Source organism: Saccopteryx leptura, chromosome 2, assembly GCF_036850995.1.
Source record: "Saccopteryx leptura isolate mSacLep1 chromosome 2, mSacLep1_pri_phased_curated, whole genome shotgun sequence".
In the NCBI taxonomy this organism is placed as follows: Eukaryota; Metazoa; Chordata; class Mammalia; order Chiroptera; family Emballonuridae; genus Saccopteryx; species Saccopteryx leptura.
Window position 1 is genome coordinate 342,809,239 of NC_089504.1, and position 20,824 is coordinate 342,830,062.

General features: G+C 39.8%; 1 protein-coding gene and 1 pseudogene across 1 annotated transcript; one reads left to right on the top strand and one right to left on the bottom strand.

Annotated features, from left to right (window-relative positions):
- Nucleotides 1–249: 249 nt before the first annotated feature.
- On the bottom strand, nt 250–17,348 carry MEIOC (meiosis specific with coiled-coil domain). Its single transcript, XM_066363952.1, has 8 exons — nt 17,283–17,348; nt 16,321–16,452; nt 13,165–13,322; nt 10,951–11,055; nt 7,376–9,254; nt 6,758–6,892; nt 1,543–1,723; nt 250–479 (listed from the first exon to the last, which is right to left on the bottom strand). The coding sequence occupies exons 1-8, from the start codon at nt 17,346–17,348 to the stop codon at nt 250–252; spliced, it is 2,886 nt and encodes a 961-aa protein (XP_066220049.1).
- LOC136396315 (U2 spliceosomal RNA) lies at nt 6,646–6,800 on the top strand (annotated as a pseudogene).
- Nucleotides 17,349–20,824: the final 3,476 nt, after the last annotated feature.

Sequence of the window (20,824 nt, forward strand, 5' to 3'; positions counted from 1 at the left end):
TTTACTTAAACTTATCTTTGACTACTCAGAACTCCTAGAGTAGTCAGCTTTACCTTTGAGTTCACTTTAAACTTATCTGATTCATTCCAAATAGATTTTTAAATAGAAGTTAGACTTCATTAAGGTTATTAACTCTAAATCTGAAAGAAAATGCATTGAAATTTTCAAGTTTGACAAGTTCATTAAAATTGTTGAGCATGTCTTGATACATTTACTTCTCAGCTTTTTATTCTTTCTGCTGGCATTTCCTTAATGTTTGTTTGTGTCACCTTTCTGGTTCATTGGATTGCTACTATTTATGCTTTCATGGACTTTGTCTTCACAGTTGACCATATCTTGTAAAGCCTTTTCCACATCTGCTTGGCCAGCTATATTGGCTGTTTTTGGCAAGGTCATCTGCAGTGCACACCACAGAGTAGTGCGTGCCTTCCGAGTAGTCACACACATGTCTTTAATTGATGAAGCAAGGGCAAAAACATCTGTAAAAGAAATATTCAGAGCCAGTTCACATTAGATACCATTTAAGTTTCTCTTAACTCTTAAAGCCCAGTAATGTGCTACTAAATGATCAAACATTTTTATAAAAGGTTGGGTATTGATTGAGCTAACCACTTCTTGACTTAATATTTAAGTATTGACACTTGATTCCTGACTTGTATGATGCTTATGTTTTGGGTAGGATGCAGACTTTGATGGAAACATAAAGTTAACAAAATAGATCAAGATATTTTTGGAATAGATTATGTAGCCATCATTTACCAATTCATTCTTTTTTTTTTTTTACCAATTTATTCTTTTTTTAAAAATTATTTTATTTATTCATTTTTAGAGAGGAGAGAGAGAGGGAGAGAGACAGAGAGGAGAGAGAGACAGAGAGAGAAAGGGGGAGGAGCTGGAAGCATCAACTCCCATATGTGCCTTGACCAGGCAAGCCCAGGGTTTTGAACCGGCGACCTCAGCATTTCCAGGTCGACGCTTTATCCACTGTGCCACCACAGGTCAGGCCTCCAATTTATTCTTTTTTTTTTTTTTTTTTTCATTTTTCTGAAGCTGGAAACAGGGAGAGACAGTCCGACAGACTCCCGCATGCGCCTGACTGGGATCCACCCTGCACGCCCACCAGGGGCGACACTCTGCCCACCAGGGGGTGATGCTCTGCCCATCCTGGGCGTCGCCATGTTGCGACCAGAGCCACTCTAGCGCTTGAGGCAGAGGCCACAGAGCCATCCCCAGTGCCCGGGCCATCTTTGCTCCAATGGAGCCTTGGCTGTGGGAGGGGAAGAGAGAGATAGAGAGGAAAGCGCGGCGGAGGGGTGGAGAAGCAAATGGGCGCTTCTCCTGTGTGCCCTGGCCGGGAATCGAACCCGGGTCCTCCGCACGCTAGGCCGACGCTCTACCGCTGAGCCAACCGGCCAGGGCTCCAATTTATTCTTTAGATAAGTATAAATCTTAGAATTCCAACCTTTTAACCTTAGAATCTGATTTTATTAACATTCAAACTATCTCACTGCCTTATCAAAAATATAGGCATTAATATTGTACCTCTGTCATCTTGGCATCTAGGAACTCCTTGCTTTTGCCGATTTGAAGCATTAACAATTTCATCCTTTCTACGTGACTGTACAATGTGAATGGACTCCAAGTGTCTATCAAGAGCAGTAGAAATATTGGCATGAAGGGGAGAGCTTCGAAGACGTTCCATTTTGCCTAGTAAAGTTACAACCTGAGGGAAAGATTTTAAATTTTGATAAGGCATGTAACCACACTGCCCTGTCACTAGCTTAAGTAAAAACAAATCTTCTCCCATCCAAGTACTAACCAGGCCCGACCCTGCTTAGCTTCCGAGATCAGACGAGATCGGGCGCGTTCAGGGTGGTATGGCCGTAGACAAAAACAAATCTTCAATGAAGCAGATTAGACACAAGAGCAATGATACTCATAATTATTCATAAATAATTGAATGCTTACTATATCCTAACACCATGCTGGGGGAAACAAAGATGGGAAGTCAGTCTTTTGTACCTACTTGTATATGTTAATTCTAAAAGTTTTGCAGTAATCAGTTAATGGAAATAAACAACAATGAAAAAGTCAAACATTCAAACATTCCCATGTCATTAACATTAAATGCAAATATAAGATATGACCCATTTTGGCAAACAGTGTTATTAGGAAGTATTGTAATTTGTAGAGAAAAAAAATCAAGCTAAAAGGTCCTGACTTCAGCAAGTCCTTTCTGGGCCTCCAAGGTTCTTTGGAAATCAGAAACACTCACATAATAATACTGACCTAGTGGTAGTTTTAAGGAACCCATAATACAGAAAATACTGGTTTAAATTTATGTTGAAATTAAAAAATCCTATAATTATCAGAACTGCTAAGAAAAATTAAGAAGTCAATTTCTTGGTTAATTAAGCTTTTAAAAGGGCACTGCTACATTAGATCAGTAAGGAGAGTGTTTCATATTCCTAACTTGTTTCATATTCTAACTTTGGCAGGTGTAAGCAAAGGACTTTGAATAATTGCCTCTGGCAACTAAATGATTTAAATTTCACATAAGCACTTGATGTTCAGAGATTGAAAAGAGTAAAAAAATACCTCTCAATTAAAAAGCTAAAGCTGCCTGACCAGGTGGTGGTGTAGTGGATAGAGTGTCAGACTGGGACACAGAGGACCCAGGTTCGAGACCCCGAGGTTGCCAGCTTGAGTGCCAGTTCATCTGGTTGGAGCAAGGCTTGCCAGCTTGAGCCCAAGGTCGCTGGCTCGAGCAAGGGGTCACTTGGTCTGCTGTAGCCCACCCCATGCCCAGACAAGGCACATATGAGAAAGCAATCAATGAACAACTAAGATGCCGCAACAAAGAATTGATGCTTCTCATCTCTTTCCCTTCCTGTCTGTCTGTCCATGAATGAATGAATGGATGAATGAAGCTAAAGCCACCTGAATGAATGCCTCTACCTTCATACTCATATCAACTTTCTTTGGAATATGCCAGTTTAGGCCCATGAAAAAATAAAAGTGTACATTTCCTCCCAACTGTACAACCAGATTGACCCTTGAGAGGATAACAAAACTACAAAAGAAAAACACATTATCAAAAATTCCAGTGAACTATCAATTACATAGTTTTTATTTTTTTAGCTAGGTGGGGAGGGGAGAGAGATAAGCATCAATTCATAGTTGCATCACCTTAGTTGTTCATTGATTGCTTCTCATTATGTGCCTTGATAGGGAGCAGGGACAGGGAGGCTCAAGCCCAGCCAGTGACCCTTTGCTCAAGCCAGAGACCTTAAGATCATGATTATGATCCCATGCTCAAGCCGGCGACCCGATGCTTAAGCTGGTGAGCCTGCTCTCAAACTGGCAACCTTGGGGTTTCAAACCTGGGACCTCAGCTTCCCAGGTCAACGCTCTATCCACTGCACCACCACCAGTCAGGCTATATTGTTTTAAAATAAAATAATCAGCCTGACCTGTGGTGGCGCAGTGGATAAAGTATCCACCTAGAACACTGAGGTTGCCAGTTCGAAACCCTGGGCTTCTCTGGTCAAGGCACATATGGGAGTTGATGCTTCCTGCTCCTCCCCCCTTCTCTCTCTCTCTCTCCTCTCTAAAATGAATAAATTAAAAAAAAAAGAATAAAGAATATAAAATAAAACAATCATTTTGAATAAGCGAGAACTGTAAAAACAAGAAATTTGTGCCTGTCCAGGCAGTGGCACAGTAGATAGAGCTTCGTACTGGGTTGCAGAGGACCCAGGTTTGAAACCTCGCGGTGACCAGCCTGAGTACAGGCTCATCTGGCTTGAGCATGGGCTCACCAGCTTGAGTGTGGGATCACAGACATGAACCCATGTCGCTGGCTTGAGCCCAAAGGTCACTGGCTTAAAGCCCAAGGTTGCTGGCTTGAGCAAGGGGTTACTGACTCTGCTGTAGTCCCCTGGTCAAGGCACATATGAGAAAGCAATCAATGAACAACTAAGGAGACTAAGGAGCTGCAACAAAGAACTGATGCTTCTCATCTCCCTCCCTGTCTGTCTGTCCATCTCTCTGTCACAAAAAAAAAAAAAAAAAAAGATAAAGAAAAATTTGCACTGGTGATTTCTAATAAACTTTTAAAAGTTTTCCGAATTCTATAACACTAGCAAACTAGAAAGTAGTACATGTGAAAATATTTTTGCCCTCTATTATTGATCTAATGTTGCTAAATATAGATAAAACAAAATTATTATAATAGCTATAAACATAACTTTCTAACTTAATGTGACACATTACCAAAGCTGGTAAAAGTGTATTTCTTAATGTCTACAGTTTTCAAGCCTTTGATTTATTGCCAAGAAATGTACTACTAAGGAAAAGAATTTTAACTTGGAACAGTTTTAAGAAAACATAATAAAACACTTATTTATGCATTCATAGGCTGATTCTTGTATATGTCCTGACCAGGGATCAAACTTGGAACCTTGGCTTATTAGGATGATACTCGAACCAATTAAGCTATCCAGCCAGGGCCAAAAGACTGAGGTGTGTGTGTGTGTGTGTGTGTGTGTGTGTGTGTGTGTGTGGCAGAGACAGAGAGAGTCAGAGAGAGAGACAGATAGGGACAGACAGACAGGCAGGGAGAGAGATGAGAAACATTAATTCTTCATTGTGGCTCCTTAGTTGTTCATTGATTGATTTCTCATATGTACCTTGGGGGGGGGGGTGGCTACAGCAAACCAAGTGACCCCTTGCTCAAGCCAGCGACCTTGGGCTCAAGCTAGTGAGCCTTGCTAAAACCAGATGTCCCCGCACTCAAGCTGGCGACCTCGGGGTCTCGAACCTGGGTCCTCCACATCCCAGTCTGATGCTCTATCCACTGTGCCACCGCCTGGTCAGGCAAGACTGAGGTTTTTACTAACATTACATCTGGCTGTAATCCATGTCATTATCTGTCTATACTATTGATAAATTCCATTGTTCAAATTTACAAATTTGATAAGAGTCTCAACTGACCAAGGCTGAAAGCTAAGTAAAATCAATCCACTGAAATAGTTCATATCTATATTTTAAAGACAGCATGGTACAAGTAAGAAACTGATGTTCGGCCCTGGCCGGTTGGCTCAGCGGTAGAGCGTCGGCCTGGCGTGCAGGAGTCCCGGGTTCGATTCCCGGCCAGGGCACACAGAAGCGCCCATCTGCTTCTCCACCCCTCCCCTTCTCCTTCCTCTCTGTCTCTCTCTTCCTCTCCCGCAGCCGAGGCTCCATTGGAGCAAAGATTGCCTGGGCACTGAGGATGGCTCTGTGGCCTCTGCCTCAGGCGCTAGAATGGCTCTGGATGCAACAGAGCGAAGCCCCAAAGGGGCAGAGCATCACCCCCTGGTGGGCATGCCGGGTGGATCCCGGTCAGGTGCATGCGGGAGTCTGTCTGACTGCCTCCCCGTTTCCAGCTTCGGAAAAATGAAAAAAAAAAAAAAAGAAAGAAAAGAAAAGAAAAGAAAAGAAACTGATGTTCAATAAAATGGACTCTTTGTTATGTTGATTTTTCTAATTCTTAAATGGCTTTTATTCAATCATAGAAGCAATCTGTTTCATTGCATGCTTTTTCTCAAGAATCTTCATAAAATTTTACTTGGAAAACTAACTTTTTAAGACATAAAGGCCAAAAAATAAGAAATTTACCCTACTCTATTAAAGTTGATTAGAAAATCCTGAAATTACAAAAGAGGTAATAGGAATAATCATTTATTAAATTACAAAAGGACAGAATATCAGTATTCTCTACATTTTATTTGAAGTGCTATGCTTTCCCAAAACATACCTATTTTATAAGATTATGCATACCTACATACTTCAGTTTATCAATATTTAATACACTGCTGTATATGCTTGTTTGTTAAAGAGTACAGCATTAAGAAAATGAAATATGGAAATTCCCTCTTAATTTACCATTCTGTATAATGCAAGCACAGCTTGCTCATCAGTCTAGAAAACAAATGTTTGTGACTAAGAAATGAGACTTTCCCTATAAATAATATTCAAAATGGTTTTTTCTTTAAAAAATTATTTTTGTTGAGGATTAGCTCCACTGCCAATTTGGGTTTGAAGAGCAACCATTTAAGTAGTTACTAAACCTACTTTTAAAATAATTGAGTGGGGCCCTGGCTGGTTGGCTCAGTGGTAGAGCGTTGGCCTGGTGTGCAGGAGTCCCGGGTTCGATTCCCGGCCAGGGCACACAGGAGAAGTGCCCATCTGCTTCTCTACCCCTCCCCCTCTCCTCCCTCTCTGTCTCTCTCTTCCCCTCCCACAGCCAAGGCTCCATTGGAGCAAAGTTGGCCCTGGCACTGAGGATGGCTCTGTGGCCTCTGCCTCAGGCGCTAGAATGGCTCTGGTTGCAACAGATCGACCCCCCCAGATGGGTAGAGCATTGCCCCCTGGTGGGCATGCCGGGTGGATCCCGGTCGGGAGCATGCAGAGGTCTTTCAGACTGCCTCCCCGTTTCCAACTTCGGAAAAATACAAAAGCAAACAACCAAAAAAATAATTGAGTGGGGCTGGTTTCCCTTTCCTACATATTAATCAGTTCTAGGACCAAACATGCAAAAGAATATATTTCAGAGAGTTAGACATAAATGATTTAAAAATCCTTTAGAATTCTAACTTGTTGATCACTTCTCGGCCTTTTGGCTAAGATCAAGTGTAGAATTCTAACTTGTTGAAATGTTTTAAAATTTACCAAGCAACTTAAAAGTCCACTATTGGAAGTTTTTATGGCTTACCCTGGCTTGTTCTCGAAGTTCATCCACAATTAAGCGATCAACTCTAGACGGGTTGGACGTCAGCCTTGGAATTGGAGTATTGTTAGTACTGGATACTTTTTTTCCTGGGTAATTCTTGGCAAGGACCAATTCGGTCTGTAAAGAATTACATAATTTTTAGATGATGAATTTTCTAAATATGATTCAATTTTAATATTTATCTTAGGCCTAAGCAATAAAGTGAAAATTATTTCTTTAAATAAAAATTGTTTTAGTGTCAAAAGACCAAATACAAACCACAATATTTTTCTGTCATACTGAATGCAAATAAAATACCTGAACACTTCCAACAGTTTACTACCTTAAAATTAAAAAGAAATTAACTTTTAACCCATTCAAGAAAATGTCTACTTCATTGGCAAAATAAACTTTACATAAATAACAATTTTTTTAACCCCAAGCTTTTTTAGTCTGTAAGTTACCTAATTATTTCCTTATACTCATTAACTTAATACTACCCATTAGAGAAGAATTCAGCTTTGAAATAAGGCAATTACTCAAAGTACATTAAGATAAATAAAATGAAGATAGGCAGTAGGGACATGCTAAGTTACTCCTAAATGGATAGCTTTGTGTTACCTTTTTTCTCTCCTTTTCTAATGCTCTCCATTGTTCATAGCACTCTTCTAGACGAATATGAAGTTCACTGGCTGGTCCACTACGGGTTTTAATTGGTCTTTGAAATCCAAAAGTTGGCAGGAAACCAGAAAAGGCATTATCACCATACATCATATCATTGAAATAAGGGTATAAATGGCTTAAATCATCATAAGAAAACAAATCACAAGAATCCAACAGTGGAACAACTGAATGGCCAAATGGGTGGGTAGATCTTAGGGGGAACCCATTTGACCCAAGTTGTTGAAAACTCTGATTATGCCTTAAATCTCCCATCATATAATTAGAAAAGCATGACGCCTGTGTGCGATTCACACGGCTATTAATATTGTTGTCTCCACTTCCCTGTCTGTGGCTATTAAAATGACTCTGATGCTCCAACATATCTTGATATGTATTTTGAGATAAGCCATCTAAATGCTTTGGACCTTCCTCAGGATCATAATGTCCACTCTGTGGCTTAGCTTGAAAATTATGTTTGTTTACATTTTCAATGATCCCATACTGCTGAACTGAATAGTTATCACAAAATCCATTTGGCTGCTTAATTTTTTTATCGGTAACCAATTCAAAGAGATTTTCTTCCGCAGTCTTTGTCAGTCCTTCCATGTGATTGACAGATTGAATTCTTTCTGCACCATTATAATTGAAATCAAAACTAGAAAATGCTGCAGGGTTTTCTTGGCAATACTTCTGAAACAAATTGCTGTTTGGAGTTAAATTTGTGGATGATAGTTGGGAGAAATCTGAAGAATGGTTAGAACCTGCACTTAATGGTTTTGAAGCTGCACTTAAATGACTATTTAATTTCATCAAGTTACCTTGATTTCGATAGGGAATAAGAGTGGTATTTTTTGCGTGAACATTTATCCAAGTTGGCCTATTTAAGTTGATACCTCCTGAAGATGTTGCTGAGTTTGATAATAAATTCACTGATTTAAAATACTCAGAATTGGAGGGGTCAGCTTTAGCAAACTGTTGCTTTTCTGTGACATTAGCAAAATCATTATTAGTTGAACAAACTGTGTGAGGTTTTAGTCCATATTCTGATTTCAAGCCAAAATCAGCAAATGCTGCTTCCTTTGCAAACTGTTTTTCTGTCAGGTGTGTTGTAGGTTTTGGAAATGTGAAATTTTGCGGGTCTGGTATTGTCTCTTCCATTTTTTTCTGATTTGCTGGTTTAACCTGAAATAACTTTGTGTAGGTGTCTGCTTCTACCATTGGTGGTTCAGATGTGCCATTGGCTAATTTTTTACTATCTTGGACACTAAAATTCGGACACTTATTAAGCTTAGCCTTATTAGGATGAGCATATTCTGGGTACCTACAATAGTCTGCATTTTCATTGTATCTATTAAACTGGGAAAGAAATATTTCTGCCCTTTTTTGCTGTAATGGTGCTTCAAGACTTTTAACACACATTTTCTCTCTTCCATAAGAATAACTATCAATTCCTGATTCTTTCATGACGTCAGACAGGCCAGCTTGTGGTGTAAAACAGTTTTTGATAAATGGATAGTCTTGGAATGTTGTCTTAGCTGTATCATTTGTCTGAACATTGTAACAGTTAGAATGATCACTTCGTGAGGGGTACATCCATTGTTCTTCAAGGTCTAAACCAGTAAGTCCATGATAAAGTTCATCTATTTTTTGTTGTGGTGTGAGATTACTATTATGCAGGTACTGTTTTTCCACTGCTGACACAGATTCACTACTATAAAAAGCTTGCTGTGAGATGGCTGTATCTACTGGCCTTTTGGTTTCTGTTGACAGGTCATGGTGATCTGCAAATCTGCTTGTGTTCATTGGCCAAACTGGCTTTAAATTAGAGGAGCAGGCCCTAGAACAAGTAAATATATTTAATTACAATTTAGGTTTTAAAAAACTTTATGTCCTCAGTGAAGAAGTTTGGAAAGGTTTTCAAAAACATTTCTCTCATCCCACCTCACCATTCTCTAATCCTTTCTAATTTTGCCTTATAATAAGCTACCATTACATATAATTCTCTGTCACTTGAAATTTGCTATATGCTATATAAATATGTATTTTAATCTTAATATGTCTTCACTATACTTTTCCAAGAAATATTAACTAGACCTGAGGCTGACTACATGATCTTACATAAATATTTTATCTATAGCAAACAGAAAAAATATGTTTTTCCTTAAATTAGGTTATTACATAATACAAAAGTATTGTTGATCACATTTTTTTTCAATAAAAAAAGCTGTGTTTTGCCTGGCTTGTGGTCAGGTAGTGGTTAAAGGCGTTGATCTGGAATGCAGAGGTCACTGGTTTAAAATACTGGGCTTGCCTGGTCAAGGCACATACAACAAGCAACAAGCAAGCAATGAACAATTAAAGTGAAGCAACTATGAATTGATACTTCTCACTCCCCATCCCCCACCACCTTTCCTCTCTCTGTAAAATCAGTAAATAAAATTTTAAAGAACCAATTAATCCATAAATCAGTGGAACAACAAATTTATGTTCCTTTCTCTCCCTTTCTCTAAAATCAATTAAAAAAATGTTTTGTTGAAACTATTACTGAAATTAAAATATTTTAATTGGGTACATGTGTGCTGCATACTTCGTATTTGTGAAATACAACATTTGGGTAGTATGGCTTTCCCACCCAAATAAAACAATTAATGTGTATTTTTAAAATTTTTACCAAATGAATAAAATCCATATGGATTTCTGCACAGCAGAAATAATAACTTTATTCTTTGGGATATATGTATAAAAACTCCTTGGAGCCCTGGCCAGTTGGCTCAGTGGATAGAGCATCAGCCCGGATGTCCCTGGTTCAATCCATGGTCAGGGCGGATGAGAAGTGGCCATCTGTTTCTCTTCCCCTGCCTCGCCCCCTTCTACCACTCTTCCCCTCTTGCAGCTAGTGGCTCAATTGGTTCCAGGGTCAGCCCCGAGTGCTGAAGATAGCTCTGTCAGCCCCAGGGGAGGGCTGAGGATAGCTGGGTTGGTCCGAGTGTTGGCCTCAGGCGCTGAGGACAGCTAGAGAATCGGCCCCAGACGGGAGTTGCCAGGTGGATCCTGGTCCAGGCGCATGGAGGAGTCTATTTCCCCCTTCTCTTAAAACAAAACAAAAATTCCTTGGAATTTATACTCTTTAAGCCACACTTTAGCTCATGAACTCAAAGGAAATAGCTCTGAATTATACAAAAATAATTTTCCAAATGTAAGTCCCTAATAGCAAATTAAACCTTTGATTTAAACTTTCAATTATATATAAGGACCTTAGCAAAATCAAAGCTCATAGAAACAAGTACGTATTTGAATTAAGGTGTCTACGGTCAGATGATCCCCTATTAAGTACAAATAATATTTAATAAATAGGATAATCTAGTATACAAGGTGGGGCAAAAGTAGGTTTACAGTTGTTCGTATGGAAAATAATGAATTAATACAAGAATAAACTGTTTCACATACTCAGAATTGTAAACCTACTTTTGCCCCACTCTGTATGTGAATTTAAAAGCTTACTATACATTATGTAGCTTACAGGATATACTAACCCATCAGCAAAATATGGCTGTGACTTATCTTGTTCTTCCAAAATGTTAGATACAAGTCCATATAAGTCTGTTTCACTGCCATAGTCATTTCTTTCTGTTTGAATCCTAAAAATAAATGAGTATCACATGTAAGTCATTTTACTCACATTGAAATACAATATATTGATTTCTATTTCCAGACTTACCCTACCATTATTTTGTACAACGTATTTGGACTGAATCTACACCATAATTTCAAATAAAAAGGGAACAAAAACTCAAGAATAATTTCCACTTTAGATTACTGTCTATGTTACATAAATATTTCTCCTTCATTTAAAATCCTATGTCTAGTTCACAAAGTATGCTTACCTCTTATTTCTCCAAAACACATGCTATTCATTTTAGGTGACCAAAGTATAAATCTCTGACCTATGATACTTGGTACTGTGGCTGCTCCTGAAAGCACAGCCAGTCCTATTATATATCCTTCCATAAACACTTTCTCATATTTTTCATTTGTGATTTGAAAACCATATGATCCTGTTGCTCTATTTTTGTGTCTCTTATAAATATTGCATTAGAAAGTAAAATGTGATATGGTCATCCCAGATACCACAGCAATATTATACTTGTCCCGTAAATGTAATGGAATTGGGGGCTATTCCTAAATTCTTGCCAAAGAGGTGATGAGTTCCATGTACCTGAAATTATACCTGGTGACTATAACTGTCTAAATAATACAAAATATAAAAACCATAAGGAGATGGAAAAATTGGTGCTTTTTACCTCCTATGGATTTTGGGTAATTTGTTCCTAGAAGTAATATGTTGTTTTAAATTGTAACTTCTTGTTTTGTCATATTTTGTTTCTAATATTTAGATAAATGTGTTAGTACATTTTGCAAATAAAAATACCTTATATTTGTATAACACTCAAACATTTCATTGATCTGCATAACATAAGATGGGCAAGTATTAGTAGTAATCATTCAAGATGTTGAATGAATGATCATTTCAGATATTAAGAAACTTGTATTTTGTAAGGATATGTGATTTGCCAAACTTTTACTTGCTAAACAAATGGTCTTTTTCCACTACATCATGTTATTTCACAAATAGGCAATATAAAGTTTTTTATATAATGATGTATTAGAATATATATCTAAAAAACACTCAATGTAACATATACTAAATATTAATAGTTGTTATTGGAGGTGGAAAAGCAGGGTTAAGGTGGACTTCTGCTTTTCTCTGTATATTTTTGTGAAGTCTTCATTTTTTCAATTAACATGTATCAAGTTAAAAATTTTTATAGAATTATATATTATATAATCTTTCTAATAAGATTGTTATTTTATAAAGAATTTACCAAAATTTAAAATAATTTTAAATTATTTCCTGCTTAAACTAAAGCTGCATTAGCTTCTATCAACTGCTCATTTATATATAATTAAAATAAAGGTAAGATGTCACTCCCCTAAGCTTCTCTTTGCAATAGGCTCCCATAATATCCTATACTTTCTCTTTTTAACCTCACTATACTTGCAGTGCCTGACAAGTCATCATCATCATCAGTATTATAAAATGTATAAAGGCAGGGATGATATTTGCCATGTTAATGCTAATATCTCCACTAGGAGAGAATCTGGCATTGAGTAGTTATTTGTGGAATTACATAGAAAAATAATTGAAAGTATCTTATATTTGATAAAAAACCCTGTTTATTATATACTTGTAAAGGAAAAAAATTACTGAAAATTTAAAATTGGATGAAAAAAAAATCTAAAAATTGTGACTTGGCCTGTAGTGGTGCAGTGGATAAAGTGTCAACCTGGACCACCAAGGTTGCCAGTTCGAAACCCTAGGCTTGTCTAGTCAAGGCATGTACGGGATGATGCTTCCCACTTCTCCCCCATCTTTCTCTCACTCTCTCTCTCTCTCAAATTAAAAAAAAATGTGATTCATATATATCTTTCAGAAGAGAAACTTAAGATTTACTCACTAAAGTTGCCTCTAATGAATAAAAAAAGTAATAAGCTAAAAATTATATATGTAACTGCCTGATTTAGGGTTTCCTGAAAGTTTGATTAACATAAAATTATGTTATAACAAAAATTAAAAACATAAAATTAAAATGCTGATAGAGGGAACAAAGAGCTAATAAAACTGGGTTCCTGTATAATCAAACTTAAAACACTTCATTTAGCCTGAGAAGTATAATTTATTAATTTACCTGTTCTTTACATTAATCTGAGAATTAGAAGGCTGCTTAACATCATCTCCATAAGTAGACCATGGTGCATAGAAAAGTGAAGAATCTACAGAACTTGCATATTCTGATGATGAAGAAAGTGGAGTATAGGTCTGCCTTAGGTCAACATTGTCTTCATTCTGGAATTTTAAAGAAATGCTTGTGTATCAGACATATCAAAACAATACTACAGAATATTAGTGCTATAATAAGAAATAGAAAGCACCACATGTGCAAGAATTGGGAGATCAAATCTAGACTTAAGTTATTTAAGCTTACTTTACACTTGGGATTGGCAAACTTTTTCTGTAAAGGGCCAGATAATACTAGGGTTGGCTGTTAAGTCTCTGTTGAAAGCAACTATAGTAAGACAAAATGTGTATAAATGGATGTGGCTGTATTCCAATCTTTTTTTTTTTTTTTTTTTTTTTTTTACAAAAACAGGCACTTGGGTCCCTGGCCAGGTAACTTACTTGGTTGGAACATCATCCTGATATGCAAGTTGCGGGTTTGATCCCAGGGCACATAGAGGAATCAGCCAATGAATGCATAAGTAAGTGGAACAATAAATTGATGTTTCTCTTTATATCTCTCTCTCCTCAAAAAAAAAAAAAAAAAAAAAAAAAGCAGTACCTGGCAGATTTAATCTAACCTCTGGGGACAGTTGTTGTTTATATCTAGTATAAAACATCTACAATTATTATAGTTTTAATTTTTTGAACAAATGAGCATAATGTGGACACTAGCAATGTTATTCTTCATAAAATATTTACATAATTGTCTTAAAGGCTCCAATATGTTAAAAAATTAATGTACATTTGTAAAATTTCAAACAAATTCCATATACATTATTGTATTCAACCTGTTACATGGGTATTCTATTTTAAAAATGAGAAAACAAACAAAAAAAATAATAAAACAAAAATGAGAAAACTGAGACTAGAAGTTACTGAACCAATAGGTGACAAAACTAAAACCCAAACTCAAGGCCTTCTTACTCCTACTCTAGGGTCTTTTAAAAAAATATCTTTAAAGATACTACTACAGTTAGAAAAAAAAAACCAGTCAATTTTTCTTTTCCCTTGTAAACACTTTTATAATGAAATCTGAATAAATAGAAAGTTTGAATTTTAAGATTTTAATGATTTAAAATCCTGTCTCCTTTTAAAATGAGCTGAGGGGCAGTGAAAATAATTTAAAATACTTGGAATACTAGAATGAATTTAATAAAGAATAGAAGATTAAACATATAGGTTTATTTTACTCTAGAAAATACTTCTTTAAAGAAGTCTGAAAGTATAGGTTCACAATTTTTAACTCTCCAAAGAAGGAACAACTAAAATCTGAGATGTAATGACTATAAATAATCCAGACATAACACAGAAGAAATGATATTTTTTTATACAAGGTGGTGCAATCGCTTCTTGGCCTTTTGGCTAAGATCAAGTATACAAGGTGGGGCGAAAGTAGGTTTACAGTTGGGAGCACATGAAACACAAAGTTTATTCCTGTATTATTATTAATTATTGTACTATTTTCCATATGAACAACTGTAAACCTACTTTTGCCATATCCTGTACTTATAGATACAGAATATAATCTTAGCTAAAATTTTTGCTGCTTTATTCTCTTAATCTAATTCTACATAAAAAGAGAAAACATTTAAAGTATTCCTAAATTTTTGTTCTTCACAGACATAATTGAAACACATTTTGAACATACAATACTGAGTTTATACTATGCCAATAAGATATGAAAATTAATACCTTCCAGTCATTCCTCTTCAAGAATCTCAAATATTTTACAACCATTTGTTTGAATTCTGGTTATGGTGACTAATTTAAAACCTACACATAGTTTTCTTGTTTATAGTTTATATTAGGATGATTATTCTGAAGCTGGGGAAACTAAGGCACAGAAGAAATTTTGCTGAGTGCCACTAAAAACTACCTTTCCAGATGTTAAGTAACCTTTACAAAGACTTTTATTTTTAGAACATTTAATAACTTTATTCCTTTAGCTCTGAAGTTTTTATCATAGGCCCACCTTAACCCTTTTAGGTGTGAGGGATCCAAAGCGACACAAATAATTGTTCATCTTTTTAAAATAGTTGCTTAAACAAAAGGGGCATTTTCAGATTATCTAATGAGGTAAAGAGTACTAGAACCTAAATATACTTTGGGAATATTGATTTAAGTATATTTCACATTTTAAGATTTGAGTATTAGAAAAATTAAGTCCTTTTAAAAAACTAATTTAAATTTTATATTCCAGGATAAAATAAGCAACTAAAGTAATGTGGTGGATTCAAACATAATTATACTTTATATATCTGGATCCTTTTCAGTTAAAATAGTTATATAAATTACATATGCAAATGTTTGGGTTGGCATATTAATTGGACATAGGTAACTGCAAAATTTACCACTTACATCCTTGATATAGTTAAAACAACTGAAAATAGATTCAAATAAATTTTGGTGCTGAAATAGTAAACATTATAGAGCGGTGGAATGCTGGTCTTGGCAGCGACAAGACCTGGGTTTCACTTGGGCTTTGTCACTTAGGGCACAAATTAAGCTCTCTGAGCCTCAATTTCTCAATCTGTATAGTGGGAATAATACTATAAAAGGCTGTAGTATGGATTAAATAAATTATTTAATCCACATTATCAACATTGATGTCCTGGTTAAATAATTTCAAATGAAAATGACTTACATTATCTTAAGACCCATTTAATATGACTAACAAAATTAAATGTTTTAGGTAAGAAAGGTAAAAGCACGTAATGTAAGATATCGTTAAAGCCAGAGAATAAAGGAATGACAAAAACTTCACCTTTAAACTGTCAAAAGTGTGTTTGTACAGATTTACAATAAATGCTCAAAGGAAAAAAAACATTTTAAGGTCTTACTAAGTAAATATGGATTTTCTTACATCTCTGACATCATCGAAGACAAGATGAAAACAATCACTTAAAAATCTTATTTCTGAACTTATTTTCAAAGCAAAGTATGTATTCTGCAAACTTTGTATTTAAAAGTTGGGCAACTTAAACAGCTACTAGGAGAATGGGCTGGGATAAACGGATCCGAATGGAGTGAAGCCTCGAACGCAGAGCACAGGGGGTCAAGGCACCTGCGATTTGTAGCCATCATAGAAGGAGGTGGCGCCCATCAGCACCACGCCGTTGAACACATCCGTTAGCCTGCCGGCGTCCGCACCGAGGTTCCAGCAGCGACTCGCACCTCCGCGGAACGCCACCTTGGGCTGCGCCAGGGGAATGGGAGACGGAGAGAGGCATCACGCGGGGCGAAGGCTCGGCTGTTCGCCCCACTGAACCCCGAGTCCCCGCCGAGGACACTAACTTGCGCCCCTGCGGTTCCCTCCCAGGCCTCCGGCCGTCGAGGCCCACCCTAAGGAGCGCTGCCGTCGGCCGCTCTCGCAGGCCAACTCCGCCTGCCGCCGCCTCTGCGCCGTGCGCCCCGACGTGGAGGCGGCCCGCACCCCCGCCAGCCCGTCCTGTCAGCCGCGCCTCGCCCCCCGCCCGGCCCGACCCGTCGCCGCGCCCCCCGCACCCCCGGCCTGGCCCGACCCGTCGCTGCGGCCCCCGCACCCCCGGCCTGGCCCGACCCGTCGCCGCGCCCCCCGCACCCCCGGCCTGGCCCGACCCGTCGCTGCGCCCCCCGCACCCCCGGCCTGGCCCGGCCCGTCGCCGCGCCCCCCGCGGCCCCGGCCCGTCCTGTCAGCCGCGCCTCGCCCCCGGCCCGGCCCGGTCCGTCGCCGCGCCCCCCGCGCCCCAGCCCCGGCCCGACCCGTCGCCGCGCCCCCCGCGCCCCAGCCCCGGCCCGGCCCGGCCGCCCGACCCGTTGCCGCGCCCCCCGGCCCGGCCCGACCCTTCGCCGCGCCCCCAGCCCGGCCCGAGGCAAGCCCCCCCCCCTCCCGTCGGGGCTCCTCACCAACGACCTGCCCTCTCCCGCCCTGCAGCGGCCTCCTCAGAGAACCGCGCCGGCGGACGCGCCCACTCCTCAGCCTCTCCACGCTGTTGCCATCCTCCAGGTCTGGTGGCCACTCAGACCCCGACCGACCCCACCGGTTACCTCAAGACCCTCCCTCAGGCCTGGAGGGTGAGGGGGCCGCCTGGGTTGTCCGCCTCTCACCTCCATGGGCCCCCAGCCCCTCCGGGACTCGGTACGGTTCCTGGGGCACGGGGGTAAGGGAGGACGTCGAGGTCCTCCTCAGCCCGCACCCCGCCGCCGCCGCCCCGGGCGCTGCCTGGAGCGGGTCTGTGGGTGCGGGGTCGGAGGAGGGAGGCGGGTCGGGGGGAGAGGCCGTTATATTGCCAACCCCTGCTCGCGACCGGCTCTGCCCCGCCCCGGACCGCTGCCTCCTGTGAGGTACGCCCCCCACTTTGCACCCCCCCATTGGCCCGCTGCTCAGCCAATGAACAACCGCCTGCAGGGCCTGTTACCCCCTCAGAGACAAGGCCAAGAGGCGACGGTTAGCAGCCCTCGTTCTCTCACAGCTTCTGAGACTTTCCCGCTTAGAGTAAACGGGTTCGGGATTGGCCAGGAGCGGCAAGCACTAGCCCGATGATTGGCTAGTAGGGGAGAGGCGGGGCCTGGAAGGAGGGGGGGAGCTTACCCCATGAGACGAGTTAGGGAGGTGGTGGGAAGATCTGAGAAGTCGCTCAGCAACCGGTTGATACTCCTAAACCTATCCGCTGTCCACCTTGTACCAACTTTAAATTTTTGCCCCTTGTTCCCCCAACTCCCAGAATCCCTTGGAGTCGCCAGAGAATAATAGAGCCGTGCGGGTTTACAGAGGGCAAGGAAACTCTCATGGAGTTGGGTGTTGTTGGTAAACCCTATTCTGAGGGGGAGCCGTTGCTCTGTCGTAGGTCCCAAGCTTCAGTGGCAGTGAAGGCATTTTGGTGTTAACGTAACTCTTGAACAGAATTCACGTCCATCTGCACCGAACAAACCATTTACGTCGGCAGCCCATTTGGGGATGTGATATATCAGAGAAATGCAAGTTTTTGTCTCCAGACAATGCTGAAAAAACATTGTGTGCTTTGAAATACTGATGATAAAAGTGAACATAATAAACACTTTTTAGGATGTTTATATTTAAAACGAAAACTTGAGAAATTCTCAGTTAAGTGGAAGATGTTCTTTTAACTCAGGCACAAATTAGAAATAGGACAGGGGGACAAGTTTCATTGACCCATATTGTCCTGGCAGTCATTTCAGATCTCTACTCAGTCATAATTTTAGAAAGTGCATTGAGAATTGACTGTTCTCTCTCATAGTACCCAGAAGAATTTGAAAAACTGTGAATCTTTTTATGTATTTTTCTTTTTTTTTTTTTTTTTTCATTTTTCTGAAGCTGGAAACGGGGAGAGACAGTCAGACAGACTCCCGCATGCGCCCGACCGGGATCCACCCGGCACGCCCACCAGGGGGCGACGCTCTGCCCACCAGGGGGCAATGCTCTGCCCATCCTGGGCGTCGCCATATTGCGACCAGAGCCACTCTAGCGCCTGGGGCAGAGGCCACAGAGCCATCCCCAGCGCCCGGGCCATCTTTGCTCCAATGGAGCCTTGGCTGCGGGAGGGGAAGAGAGAGACAGAGAGGAAAGTGCGGCGGAGGGGTGGAGAAGCAAATGGGCGCTTCTCCTGTGTGCCCTGGCCGGGAATCGAACCCGGGTCCTCCGCACGCTAGGCCGACACTCTACCGCTGAGCCAACCGGCCAGGGCCTGTATTTTTCATTGTAATAAAATATACATAATTTATCATTTCAGCCATTTTCAAGTGTATAGTTCATTGGCATTTAGTACATTCACAATGTTGTACAACTGTCACCACTATCCATTTCCATAACTTTTTTTATTATACCAAACAGAAACTCTGGACCCAATGAACAATAATCCCCCATTTCCCCTTCCCCCAACCCCTGGTAATTTCTCGTCTCTATGAACTTGTCTATTCTAGGTACCTCATGTAAATGGAATTATACAATATTTGTCCCTTTGTGACTATCTTATTTCATTTGCATAACATTAAGGTCCAGCCATGTGGTATGTGTCAGAACTTCATTCCTTTTTATGGTTGAATAATATTCCACTGTATGTGAATACCACATCTTGTTTACCATTCAACAGTTTATGGATAGTGTAAACATTAATGTACAAGTATCTGTTTGATTTTCTTTTTCTTTTATTTTCAATTATTTTGGACATATATCTATGAGTGGAATTGCTGGGTCATAGGATAATTCTGTTTAACATTTTGAGGAACACTAAACTGTTTTTCACAGCACCTGCACCATTTTACGTTACCACTAGCAATGCACTAGGGTTTCAATATTTCCACACCCTCAACAACACTTGTTATTTTCATTAAAAAAAAAAAGCCATTCTAGAAGGCATGATGTGTTATCTCCTTATGTTTTTGATTTGCATTTCCTATGGCTAATGTTAAGCATCATTTTGTGTGCTTATTGGCAAGATCTTCTTTGGAGAACTATTCAAGTCATTTGTTCCTTTTTTTTGAGATCATACTATCCTGTTTAGTATTGGTATGTTTGTTTTGGAAGTGAAGATTATAGGAAAATTTAACATAGCATTGAACTCGTATGAATGCATTAATAAACAACATTTTACAGAGCAAGTATTTAGTATATAGTTAGCTTTTTCTTTCAACTCTTGCATTTTTTTTATTTTATTTTATTTTAGTGAGAGGAGCGAAGGTAGAGAGACAGATTCCCGCATGCGCCCTGACCAGGATCTACCTGGCAAGCCCACTAGGGAGTGATGCTCTGCCTATCTAAGTTGTTGCTCCCTTGGTCTCAACTGAGCCATTTTTTGGCGCCTGAGGCAGCGGCAGTGAAGCCATCCTCAGTGCCCCAGGCCAACTCGCTCAAACCGCTTGAGCCATAGCTGCAGGAGAGAGTGAGAGAGAAAGAGAGAGAAAAAAGGGAGGGTGGAGAAGCAGATGGTCTCTTCTCCTGTGTGCCCTGACCGGGAATTGAACCCGGGTTGCCAGGCCCACGCTCTACCACTGAGCCAACTGGCCAGGGCTCAGCTCTTGCTTTTTTTTTTTTTTTAAAGATCTTATTCATTTAATGTGTATGTTCAGAGGTGGGTAGGATTGGTTTCACAATCTTACCCAAAGATGTATAAACCTCAGCTTAAAGTGAGAAGGGGTTAGAAATACCCAAATAATTGTTTTATTGCTTATCTGTCTTCATCTGAATTTAAAGGGTGGTTTTGTTGTTGTTGTTGTTGTTGTTTATATGTTGACCTTCTTTCTCCATTTATTGAATGTCCCTGTATAGGAGCAACCATGAAAGATTCTTATGTAATAATTTTGATCACATTTCAGTAACCTTGACTCAACTTAGAATGATGTTGTCCTCAAGTAACAAAACTCATTTTTCTTTGCTATTTTGGGATATTCAAGTGAATCTGAATTTATAATTGGATTAAAAAGATGTTTATTTAAGAACATTCTTTGATAGAACTGGAAACAATTTAAACCTATTTCATCCTGGAAACTTAGTGCAGAATGCAGACTGTCTCCTCCAAAATATATTGAAAGGTTAATTCCTTTTCCTCCTCCTCCTCCTCTTTCTTCTATGC